Source organism: Peromyscus californicus, unplaced genomic scaffold, assembly GCF_007827085.1.
Source record: "Peromyscus californicus insignis strain IS unplaced genomic scaffold, ASM782708v3 Scaffold_16__1_contigs__length_79575227, whole genome shotgun sequence".
In the NCBI taxonomy this organism is placed as follows: Eukaryota; Metazoa; Chordata; class Mammalia; order Rodentia; family Cricetidae; genus Peromyscus; species Peromyscus californicus.
Genome location: NW_026294458.1, coordinates 8,224,844 through 8,237,241, shown reverse-complemented (window position 1 = coordinate 8,237,241; position 12,398 = coordinate 8,224,844). Strand labels below are relative to the sequence as shown.

The 12,398-nt window shown below is 46.2% G+C and overlaps 1 protein-coding gene across 2 annotated transcripts in view; it reads right to left on the bottom strand.

Moving 5' to 3' along the window:
• CUNH22orf39 (chromosome unknown C22orf39 homolog) overlaps window positions 1-11,601 on the bottom strand; it is a 28,834-nt gene extending 17,233 nt beyond the window's left edge. Inside the window, exons 1-3 of one of the 2 annotated variants that reach the window (XM_052740291.1) lie at window positions 11,240-11,525; window positions 10,995-11,162; window positions 4,956-8,217 (exon numbers count right to left, since the gene is read on the bottom strand). In XM_052740291.1, the coding sequence (XP_052596251.1) occupies window positions 8,092-8,217; window positions 10,995-11,162; window positions 11,240-11,293 (348 nt within the window). In that variant the 5' untranslated portion in view covers window positions 11,294-11,525 and the 3' untranslated portion in view covers window positions 4,956-8,091. Of the gene's footprint in view, window positions 1-4,955; window positions 8,218-10,994; window positions 11,163-11,239 lie in introns of those variants that run through there. The other variant, XM_052740292.1, reaches the window with a different exon arrangement.
• Window positions 11,602-12,398: the final 797 nt, after the last annotated feature.

The window sequence follows — 12,398 nt, the reverse complement described above, 5'->3', positions numbered from 1 at the left end:
TGCATTTAGTGCTATGAATTTTCCTCTTAGCACTGCTTTCATAGTGTCCCATAAGTTTGGATATGTTGTACATTCATTTTCATTGAATTTTAGGAAATGTTTAATTTCTTTCTTTATTTCTTCCTTAACCCATTGGTGATTCAGTTGATCATTATTCAGTTTCTATGAGATTGTAGGCTTAATATGGTTTTGGTTTTTGTTGAAATCTAACTTTAAGGCATGGTGGTCTGATAAAATACAGGAGGTTATTTCAATGTTTTTGTATCTGTTGAGATTTGCTTTGTGACCAAGCCTGTGGTCAATTTTCGAGAAGGTTCCATGGGGTGCTGAGAAGAAGGTCTATTATTTTGTGTTAGGATGTAATGTTCTGTAGATATTGATTAAGTCCATTTGAGTCATAACATCTGTTAGGTCCTTTATTTCTCTGTTAAGTTTCAGTCTGGTAGATCTGTCCTTTGGTGAGAGTGGTGTGTTGAGATCTCCCACTACTAGCGTGTGGGATTTGATGTGCGATTTAAGCTTTAGTAATGTTTCCTTTACAAATGTGGGTGCCTTTTTATTTGAGGCATAAATGTTCAGAATTGAGACTTCATCTTGGTGGATTTTCCCTGTGATAAATATGTAATCTCCTTTCTGATTTCTTTCAATTGATTTTAGTTTGAAGTCTATTTTATTAGATATTAGGATAGCTACACCAGCTTGCTTCTTAAGTCCATTTGATTGGAAAGCCTTTGCCCAGCCCTTTACTCTGAGGTAGTGTCTGTATTTGAAGTTTGGGTGTGTTTCTTGTATGCAGCAGAAGGATGGATCCTGTTTTCGTATCCATTCTGTTAGCTTGTGTCTTTTTATAGCTGAGTTGAGACCATTGATATTAATGGATATTAATGACCAATGATTGTTAATTCCTGTTATTTTTTGGTGGTAGTGTTGTGTTTCCCTTCTTTGGTATTTGCTGGTGTGGAATTATCTATTGCATGAGTTTTCATGGGTGTGTTTAATTTCCTTAGGTTGGATTTTTCCTTCTAGTGCTTTCTGTAGGGCTGAATTTGTGGACAGGTATTGTTTAAATCTGGTTTATCGTGGAATATTTTGTTTACTCTGTCTATGGTGATTGAGAGTTTTGCTGGGTATAACAGTTTGGGTTGGCATCCGTGGTCTCTTAGTATCTACATAACATTTGTCCAGGATCCTCTAGCTTTCATAGTCTCTATTGAAAAGTCTGATGTTATTCTGATGGGTCTACCTTTATATGTTACTTGGCCTTTTTCCTTTGTAGCTCTTAATATTTTTTCTTCTGTATGTTTAGTGTTTTGATTATTATGTGGCGAGGGGACTTTTTTTGGATCCAGCCTATTTGGTGTTCTGTAACTTTCTTGTGTCTTCATAGGTATTTCTTTAAGTTGGGAAAGTTTTCTTTTATGATTTTGTTGAATATATTTTCTGTGCCTTTGAGTTGGTGTTCTTCTCCTTCTTCTATCCCTATTATTCTTAGGTTTGGTCTTTTCAGGGTGTCCCAAATTTCCTGGACATTTTGGCTTTAGTGTTTTCTTTGACTGACAAATCTATTTTCTCTATTATATCTTCAACATCAGAGATTCTCTGTTTCATCTCTTCATTCTGTTGGTTATGCTTGCATCTGTGGTTCTTGTTCATTTAGTCAGATTTTCTGTTTCCAGTATTCCCTCAATTTGTGTCTTTTTGTCTTGATTTCAATTTTCAAATCTTGAACTGTTTTCTTCATCTGTTTAATTGCTTTTTCTTGGCTTTCTTTGATTTCTTCCAATTTTTTGTTTGGTTTTTTCTTCCATTTCTTTATGGGAATTTTTCAATTCCTCTTTAAAGGAGTTTTTCATTTCCTCTTTAGGAAATTTTTAAGATTGACTTCTTCTGCTTCTTTTGCATTTGTATATTTGGGTCTCACAGGTGTAGAATCGCTAGGTTCTGATGTTGTCATATAGATCTTTATGTTGTTGCTTGTATTTTTGCACTGGCATCTACTCATCTCTTCCTCTGCTTGTTGTAGGTGGTGTCTGTGTCTGAGGTTGCCTCTCTTGTTCCAATTGATAGTCTTGGTCCACTGGGAGTTCTTGGCTGAATCTGTGCTGTTGGGCTCTGTTTCTCCAGGAGCAGCTTAGTCTAATCGGTGTTAGTGGGTTCTGTCTCAGGGAGCAGCTGTTCCCAACTGGTGCAGGGTGGGCTTATGGCTCCGGTGGTTGTTGGTGTTGCATTGGATGGTTTTCTTGACGAAGAGGCAGGGAAAGAGGCAGCTGTCCAGTCCCTGGGGCTCCAATGGTTGTTCCCAGTCGATGTAGGGTGGGCTTATGACTCCAGTGATTGTTGGGTTCGTGGAGGTTGGTTTTTCTTTGCGAGGGAGCAGGGAAAGGTAGCTGCCTAGTCCCTGGGGCTCCAACGGCTGGGGCCTAGGGGCTAGAGACCTGGTCTGTCAGTCAGGAGATGGGGCCTTCCTTACCTGTTCCCATTCGGTGTAGGGTGGGCTTATGATTCTGGTGATCTGGTTCGGTGGCTGGACAGTTCCTTCTCTTGGGTTCTCAGGTGGCATTTTGCTCACTCACCAACTCCTCAGCTGATCTTGTTTCCTCAGACTGCAGGCTGCAGACTTCTGAAACCTCTCCTGAATGGATCTCAGCAGAACAGGTTGATCAGTAGGGCAATCTCACCAATGCCTCCAAGTTGTTGGACCTCGCATGATTGACAGCTTGGCCCCCCGCGGTCTGATCTCGTCCCATCGCAACAGCTCCTTCCCCAAGTGCTGGGATTAAAGGCATGCGATCCCCTTGGTCCCCTTTTCAAAGAGACCACCTGGAATGAGGTGACACCTATTCACAGTACAGCTGCCCCCACAGTACACCACGACTTGGCCAGCTCTTCATCAGTGACCACCTCCATGGCCATGCTTCTTTAATAACACAAAAAAGAAGCTGGTGATGCAATATTGTGAAGACCTCTTACTTCCTCAGACATGGGAACCTTTTCTGGACTTCACAGCCGGAGTTAATACATCCTGGGTTTACCAAGACTTAGGACTGCTGTCCTACCTACACTCAGCCTGTTTGGTTAACCTGCCTTTAAAAGAACAATGTAACAATCAACTTTACTTGCCTTAGATTTCCCATGCAATCAACTTTTACAACCTAAAGCAATGCCCAGCTGTAATCTTAAATTATCTACTCTTCCATGCCCTTGACCAGAGTAATGTGTATGTGTCCTTTGCTGAAACCAGCAAATAGAAGTTGAAAACAATCTTATAAAAATGAATATCCACTATTAATTTTGAAGACAGCACTTAAGGGTAATGTTGAACACATTTGGATATTGATTGATAAACAATTTTTGTAATTCTGTTTGTTATCTTGGTCAGTTGGAGTTAGTCACTTAATCCTTTGTAAAACTCTGTTAAATATTTCTGTGAAGTGTTTGGAAGGAGTCTGGTGGAAGATCCACCTTGGCTCCCTTCCCCATCTCTTTCCCTAAACCCACCCCTTCAAAGCCCGCCATACACAGCTCCTCCCCCAGAGAGGCTCAGGACAACTCCCACAGGGTATACATAGGCGGCATCCCAGAAAACAGACACGTGGTTCTTCTGGCCTCTGGTCTCCTTCTCTCTGCAGGCCAGGGAATTGCCCAGCAGACCTTTACTCATTAAACCTGGGCTTTCCAATTCAGTCTAATTTAGTTTGTTGTGACAGTGGAGAGGCCTTCAGGAGACCTCACTTGTTACTCCACAGAGCATTTCAATTTCCTCAGTTACGTCTACATTCATCTACGTGTGTATCAGATTGTATACATTTCATCACACAGCCCTGGAGAATTACCAACCCAGCCATGTGGATTCCTCACCAAGGGTCTGCCTTGACTCATTTCCCTCTTCCCATATCCCTGCCCCATGACTCCTACATGTATCCTTTTAAGACCCTTTTCTTATTTTTTTTTTTTAATTTTTTTTTTTTTTTTTTTTTGGTTTTTCGAGACAGGGTTTCTCTGTGTAGCTTTGCGCCTTTCCTGGAACTGACTTGGTAGCCCAGGCTGGCCTCAAACTCACAGAGATCCGCCTGGCTCTGCCTCCCGAGTGCTGGGATTAAAGGCGTGCGCCACCACCGCCCGGCCTTTTCTTATTTTTTTAATACTAGGTTATTTTAATTTTTATTAGATTTATGTAACTTTTATTTTGTGTGTGAGTGTTTTGCCTGCACGCATGTGTGTGCACTACTTGCATGCCTGGTGCCTGCAGAGGTCAGAAGAGAGAACATATTGGATCCCCTGGAACTGGAATTTCCGACGGTTATGAACAACCATGTGTGTGATGGGAATTGAACCCAGGTCCTCTGGAAGAGCAGCAAGTGCTCTTAATGGTTGAGCCATCTTTCCAGCTCTCTAAGATTTTTTTTTTTTAAAAAAACAGGGTACTTTTTTGGGGGTTTTATCTAAGTTGCTGTTATGTGCACATCAGCTTCATGAAAATAGCAATATGTTCTCCACAGTTTAGATAAGAACCCAAGTAATAGCCAAGCAGAGTGGCACACACCTTTAGTCCCAGCACTTGGGAGGCAGAGGCAGGCGGATTTCTGTGAGTTCAAGGCCAGCCTGGTCTACATAGTGAGATCCAGGACAGCCAGGGCTACATAGTGAGACCCTGTTTCAAAAACAAAACAGAACAGAACAAAAACTTATGTGAAGCTTTTTGCAGTGGTAATATGTGCAATACTCTTGTAACTATGGAGTTTGTCCAGTTTGAGACACTGCTGCATCTTACATTTGTGTGCACTTTTGTTGTAATATTTACCATCAAGTTAGGGATTTTGTTTGTTTGGTTTTTGTAGTTGTTGTTGTTTGTTTTTCAGAGAAGGCCTCATCTAGCCAAAGATGGTCTTCAACTCCTGATCCTTTTGCCTGTGTCTGCCAAGCACTTGGACCACAGCGTGGCACACCATCACACCTGGTTTTAACTCTCACTTTTTATTTGTTGCAGTGCTTGGAGAGCAAACTTGGGTCCTTGTGCTAGCAAGGCAAGTTGTGCACCTCTGAGCCTCACTCCCAACCAGAAACTCTACTGATGTATGTCTTTCCCTTAAACCACTATAGGCCTTTGGAAGTCAACCTGCCAGTCTCAAAGCTGTGATCTTGTTTGGCGCAGCTCAGTGGTAGAGTATGCATTGAGCATGTATAATGTGAAGGGCTCTCAAACAGGCCCAAACATCACAAACATGGTGCCAGCAGGTCTTGTCCTTTCCCCTTCCCTGCCCCTTGCTAAACTCTTAGATTACATTCCTAAAGCTAGCCACAAGCTCTATTCCCTTATTTGGCCACTTCCGTAACCCTGACTAAAACACCAAGGTCTACCAATCAAAATCCATTATTTGGCTACACTAGCTAACCTGTCTAATCAGGACTTTCCAACCCACCCCAGCACAGACTTCCCCCTTTTTCTCCTTAAAAACCACTCCTGCAGAAACACCTGTTGTCTGTCTTTGTCCAGAGGCAGCCCCCCTTCCCCCCCACACTTGTCCAACCAGGGTAATAAGTCTTCTTTGGGCTGAGAATTTGGAGTCTGGGTGTGTTCTGTGCTGACTCCCAGGCCCCCCTTACACAATGTCCTGCTTTTGTTTCTCAAATGGAAATGAACAACAACAAAATGAATGAACACAGGGTAAATGCAGGAAAATTCTATCCAAGTTCTATGTTGGTGTGGGATTGACAGCTTGGAACAGAGAAGCAGGTGACAGGAAGTGTGGCCACACAAGGACTCCATCATGAACTGGTACAGGAGCTGGCTCAACAAGGTAACAGCTGCCCTTGCAGATAGCAGACTGCCACTCTCTAGCACCTTCTCTGCCCTCACTGCCTGGAAATGTTCACTCTGAAGACTCTCCTCCCCTCCAAGTGACCGCCCCCTGGAAATGGCAAGCCCTGCCTTCTCATTAGACTCGTTCTTGCTCTGCAGTTCCTGTGAGCACCCAAGTGCCATCATTTACAATGGTGTAGAACGCTCAGGAGGGAGATTTTATTTTACAATGAATCCTTTCTGAAGAGATCCATAATTCTGCCTCAGGGATGGTCACCCGACTGCTTATGTCCAGGAAAGCTACAGAAAGAGTGCTGGGCATGCAGCTGGACCAGACTGCCTTAGCATCTCACACAAGGCCTGCAGTGCAGCCACAAGACAGTTGGACATCTTAGTAATAAAGAGACCTCTCTAAGAGCTAGTGTTCTTCTGTGTGTGTGCCTGTGCACATGTATAAGTGAGTGCATGTGTCTGTGTGCATGTACATGCATGTGTGTGTGCCTATGTGAGTATGCATGTGTATACATGCTTATGTATGTTCGCACTCGAGCACCTGTGTGTGTGTATACATTATGTGTGTGCGTGTGTGCATATGTGCATCCTCGTTCATGTACACATGTGTGGCACATGTAGGTGTCCGTGTATTGGTATATGTCCATAATTGTGTGCACCTGTATACATACAGGCACATGTGTGTATTTAAGTAAATATTTAAACTACTACAAAAGAATGAAATACTAATCTGAGTATAGCACTGTTGGGCATTGTGCTGGCTAGTTTTACATCAACTTGACATAAGCTAGCAGTGGTTCTAGACCTGTGGGTTGAGACTCCTTTGGGGGTCAAACAACCCTGTCACAGAGGTTGCATATCAGATATTTACATTATGATTCATAACAGTAGCAAAATTACAGTTACGAAGTAGCAATGAGATAATTTTATGGTTGGGGGTCACCACAACATGAAGAACTGTATAAAAGGGTCGCAGCATTAGGAAGGTTGAGAACCATTGAGTTGGATTTATGAAAGAAGGAAACCTCAATTGAGAAAATGCCTCCATAAGTTCCAGCTGTAGGGCATTTGTTTTGTTTTTTGAGACAGGGTTTCTCTGTGTAACCCTGGCTGTCCTGAAACTCACTCTGTAGACTAGGCTGACCTCAAATTCACAGAGATCCATCTGCCTCTGCCTCTGCCTCTGCCTCCTGAGTGCTGGGATTAAAGGCGTGCGCCACTACCACCCAGTGGGCATTTTCTTAATTAGTGATTAATGGATGAGGGCCCAGCTCATTGTTAGTGGTGTCATCCCTAGGCTAGTTGTCTTGGGTTTAATAAGAAAGCAGGCTGCACAAGCCATGGAGAGCAGGACAGTAAGCAGCACCCTCCATGGCCTCTGCATCATCAGTGCCTGACTCCAGATTCCTGCCCTGTTTGAGTTCCTGTCCTGACTCCCTCCAATGATGGACTACAATCTGGAAGTATAAGCTAAATAAACCATTTCCTCCCCAACTTGCTTTTGGTCACGGTGTTTCATCGAAGCAATTGATACCCTAACTAGGACAGGTAGAAATTGTAACAAACGTGGCTTTAATTTTCAGGTTGCTTTTGGAATGGAACATGCGAAACAGCTTTTAATACATTCATGACGAGGAGGAATCAGGAGGCCTCAGTCCCATATTCTTTGGACTTGAAGTCTGACTTTCTGCTTGGGACTTGGATTTCTTGACCCCAGGTTCTGTGGTTCCTGCAAGGCTGTGTGTATTTCTTTTTAAAAGTCTGTAAAATCAGTAAAAGTTGCTGATGCAGAGGGGCAAGTTGCCCTGCCCACTGAGCATGCTCTACTGTATCTCCAGCGTAGCTGAGCAAGTATCCAAGCGCCATGCTTTAATAACTCAGTAATCACCAAACCCAAGACATGGAGGTCCATTTCTCTTGATCAAAAAGAGCCATTTGCAGCAGAACCATGTAGCAACCTTTCTGACTCCTGTGCCACGTATCCACACAGGTCAGGGCTGCCACTGTGTACCTGAGGCTCTCACACCTCAGGACTGCCACCTCCAGTGTGGGTGTTCTCAGGGGAGGTGGCATGGACACGATGGACCAACCTGGCTGTTCACAGGTACCCGCCACAGTGCTTGGCTTCCTGGGATTGTGGACACAGGTGTCTTTCAGAGTATCACAGTGGCGTGATGCCCGGATGCAGGTGGGCAACAGTCAGTTAGAGCTGGAATGCCGTCCATGTATTCCAGGTCAAAGTCCAGGTCAAGAGCCCGCTTGCAATTGCTTGTCACTCATCACTTGTCCTTCTCCTGTGGCAGAGGGAGATTCCAGTCTGCAGGGGGTCTCTGCCTCAAAGCCCACACCAGAGTCTGCTTCTGTGCAGCCTGGACCCGTGCCTGCTCACTCTCACAGAGCGATCGCTGTACAAAGGAGATTCTGGTCACTTACTGCCTCACAACAGAATCCCAGCACCCCTGGTACTGTCACATGGTACCCATCCCACCCTCTTCCTCAGCACTTTTCTGAAGAGAGGAACAAATGGGAACATATGGTCCACACAGATCCGTAGCTCAGCTGCTTCTACATAACACACCTTGAGAACCGTTCCATTTTAGCACACACACAGCTAGGCCACGCTTTCTCTGCAGCCCAGGTCATCTTCATTTTTCACCTTAACCAGCAATTTTATTGTGCTCTTTGGTTTTTTAGACAGAGTCTCAAGCAGCCCAGACTGGCCTCAAGATCACTATGTATGACCTTCACTTTCTGATATTGATGCCTCCACCTCCCGAGTGCTGGGATCATAAGCATGCACAGCCATGTCCAGTCTCTGACTTCAGCCATTTAAAAGCATCTCCTAGGCCTCAGCTACAGCAGACCTGGAGAGTATGGAGCAAGCCTGAGGGTGGGGACACGCAGTGAGGAAGAGACAGCAGTCCAAAGTTACTGTTGGACTCTGTGTAAAAGGTCCCCCTTATTATGACAGGGGTGTCCCTGGTGAGGTGTCAGGTGCTATGTAGGCCTCTTAAACTGGGAGTGGTAGTGACTAGCTGTATTGGCAGAAGTTGGCAGACAGAGCCAAAAGGATCTGAAGTTTCAAACCAGCTTGGGCTATATAGCCAGATCCTGTCTCTAAAAAGGTCATTATTGTTTAAGAGGCAAACAGAAGTTGAGTATGTTGGTACATGCCTGTTATCCCAGAACTCAGGAGGTGGAGACAGGGAAGGAAGTCCAGGCTCAGAGAGATCCTGCTTCAGTAAATCAGGTCCCCACCTGATTGGTTGGGAAGATGCCTGATGCCAGCAGAGGGCCGCTGCATGCAATGTGTGCACCGAATATACATGCATGCAACAACACATCCATACTATACAAAGACTTTTTTTTTTTTCTAACTTCATAGGGGCTGGAGAGATGGCTCAGCAGTTAAAATCACTGACTGCTCTTACAGAGGACTGGGGTTTGATTCCGAGCACCCACATGGCAGCTCACAACCATCTGAAACTCAGTTCCAGGGGATCCTCAGGCAGTGTATGCACATAGTACAGACATATGCAAGCAAAACACACATAAAATAAGAATAAAAAGCCGGGCGGTGGTGGCGCACGCCTTTAATCCCAGCACTTGGGAGGCAGAGCCAGGCGGATCTCTGTGAGTTCGAGGCCAGCCTGGTCTCCAAAGCGAGTTCCAGGAAAGGCGCAAAGCTACACAGAGAAACCCTGTCTCGAAAAACCAAAAAAAAAAAAAAAAAAAAAAAAAAAAAAAAAAAAAAAAAATAAGAATAAAAGTACTTTAACAATTGTACAGAAATAATTGCTTCTGTATTCTGATTTCATGGTGAATTGCTTATCTGTAACCTTTGTCCATTTCTCTATTCAGAGGCATCTTTGCTTTTTACCTTTATTTATGATAGTTCATATATAGTTACGGACAGTAAGTTTCCAGTTTCTTGCCATACAAACACGCTTTCTGCCATGTTTTTTACTTTCACTTATTAGGGGGTTGCCATGTTTCTGTTTTCTGCGATTTTTAAAAATGTTTCAGGGCCAGGTGGTGGTGGCACAGGCCTTTCTTTAATCCCAGCACTCAGGAGGCAGAGCCAGGCGGATCTCTGTGAGCTCAAGGCCAGCCTGATCTACAGAGCAAGATCTGGGACAGGCACCAAAGCTACACAGAGAAACCCTGTCTTGGGGGGGAAAAAAAGTTTCAGCAGCTTTTTTTCCACATCAGTCTGTCTGTTTCAGAATGTTTAGGAATGTTTTCAACACCTAACCTCTTGCTCCTTGACCTCCCTCTGCTGGCGAGGAGAGGGACTCTGTGTCCTGGACTCCCCTTGTCCCCATCACACTGCCCACGAAAGCAATACCATACTCCAGACTGGAATGTGCCCCAGGAAGGCAGGGCTCCCCCGATCACCCTGTATCAGAGATCGCCCAAGGAGACAACTATTTGTGTAACGAATGGACACCGGGAACCACCTGTGTCTTAGCTCGTTCCCAGGCTTTGCATCACTCCCACCTGGAGGGAGGAGGGAGGCTCACCGGCTCAGGAAGCACAGGAAATGTAGGAGCAAGAAGCTCAGAGAGTTAAAAATTCACCAGCCTCCTACCCAAATCTATAAAAGCAGTAACAGTGGCTGGGAGAGGACTCTAGGGCTGCTCAGAAGGCGTCCGCGGAGCTTAAGGGATCACTCATGCTGGGCCTTCAGGTAATGCTGCTGCCTTTTGAGTCACCCAACAAAGTCATTGGTCCACCATGCTAGATGAAGTGGAAGCCTTTCTTTGGTCCGTCATTCCACACGCTTTTCAGAGTAAGTAGAGGTTTCTTCACACCTCCCCAGAGACGGTCCAGCCCCAGTACTGCCTTCCGAAGGTAGCTCCGATCACACGTGCTTGAACGTTTTTAGGTACTCCCAGGCTCATTCCTATGTCCTCTACAGCCCACCCTCATGCTCCAGGCACCTTGGCTCTTTTCATCCTCCGTCCTGTCCCCAAGGGCCCGCTGATGACCCTAACGCTGGGCGGTTGTCCCCCCAACCCCCACCCCAAGCCCCTCTGTGCCTCCTTTTTTCTGCCTCCCTCTTTGTATTTGACGCGGTCTGAAGTCCCTTCGATACAGCAGTTTGGGGTACTTCTCAGGAGGGAAGCACGAGGGGGATGTCCCCGAAGGCTCTGTGCGCACGCCCACACCCTGCGCTCACCTGGGCCTGCGGGCTGCGGCTCTCCTCCCACTCGCGGCAGCTGGCCAGGTCGCGCAGCCACTGCCTGCAGTCCGGCCGCTCGCCGTGGACGTAGTAGTGGTGTAGGAGGTGCCCGGCGCTGCGGCAGAGCTCCCACTCGGCGCGGTAGACCTCGCAGGGCCGGGGAGGCTGCGGGGAGGGACAGCGTGAGCGCGGGCAGACACGATCGCCACACCCCACCTAGCCCAGCAGCCCAGCACACTCACCTGCCAGCGGCCGGCGACCGCCATGTCCAGGCCCCGTGTGACTGACAGAGACATGAGCCAATGAGGTCCAAGTAAATTCGCAGCTAAACAGGACGTCTTCACTGAGTGGCCGATTGTCAGAGGCCTCACCACCTGGGGTCTTGGCTTCAGAGCTTTGTCATTGACAGTCTGGAACCCTGCAGTTCCGGCCAGCTCTCCCGGTTTTTATTTTTCAAATCTTAATGTGGTTCAGCTTTGCAAGTACAGACTCTTGAACTCCAAATAGCCCACCTGGAGGTCTCAGACTACAGGGATCTGGTCTGAGCATACACTGAGGGTGTAGATGAGCTTGATCCGGTGTAAGGAGAGGAGGGAATGGGTGTGGGGTGGCTAAGGGTGAGAGTTCTAGAGAAGGCAGGCTCAGCGGTACACACCTTTAATCCCAGCACTCGGGATCAAAGCAGGGGCATCTCTGTGGGTTCCAGGCCAGCCGGGAATATATTATGAGAACCTGTCTCTAAAACAACAAAAAAAGAGCCAATTTATGGGGCTTGAAAGATGGCTCACAGTTAACACTGGCTGCCTTCGATTCCCAGCACCCACATGGCAGCTCACAACCATCTCAAACTCCAGTTCCAGGGGATCCAATGCCCTCTTCTGGGTTAGGCAGGCGCCAGGCACACAGGTAATGTACAAACACATATGCAGGCAAAACACCCCTACATGAGAGAGAGGGGGGCAGGGAGGGAGGGAGGGGGGAACTAAAGCTAACTGGAGGCTAATGTCCATCAAGGTGAGATGAGGACCTGAGTTTGATTCCTGTATCTCTCCAGGTGGCAGAAGGTACTCCTGAGAACGGTACTCTAATCCCCACATGCACATACCTGCACACGCAGTCACATACACTTTGGGGTTCTTTTTGTTTTTTTCTTTTTCGAGACAGTATTTGTCTAACAACTGGCTGTCCTGCAACTTGCTCTGTAGACCAGGCTGGCCTTGAACTCACAGAGCTCCATATGCCTCTGTCTCCTGAGTGCTAGGATTAAAGGCATGCACCACCACGGCCACATTAGATACATTCGTTTGATGTATAATAAATATATGCACCGTGTGTGCAGAGATCTCTGGAATTAGATGGCTGTGAACTACCTTGTGGGTGCTGGGAGCCAAACCTGCATCC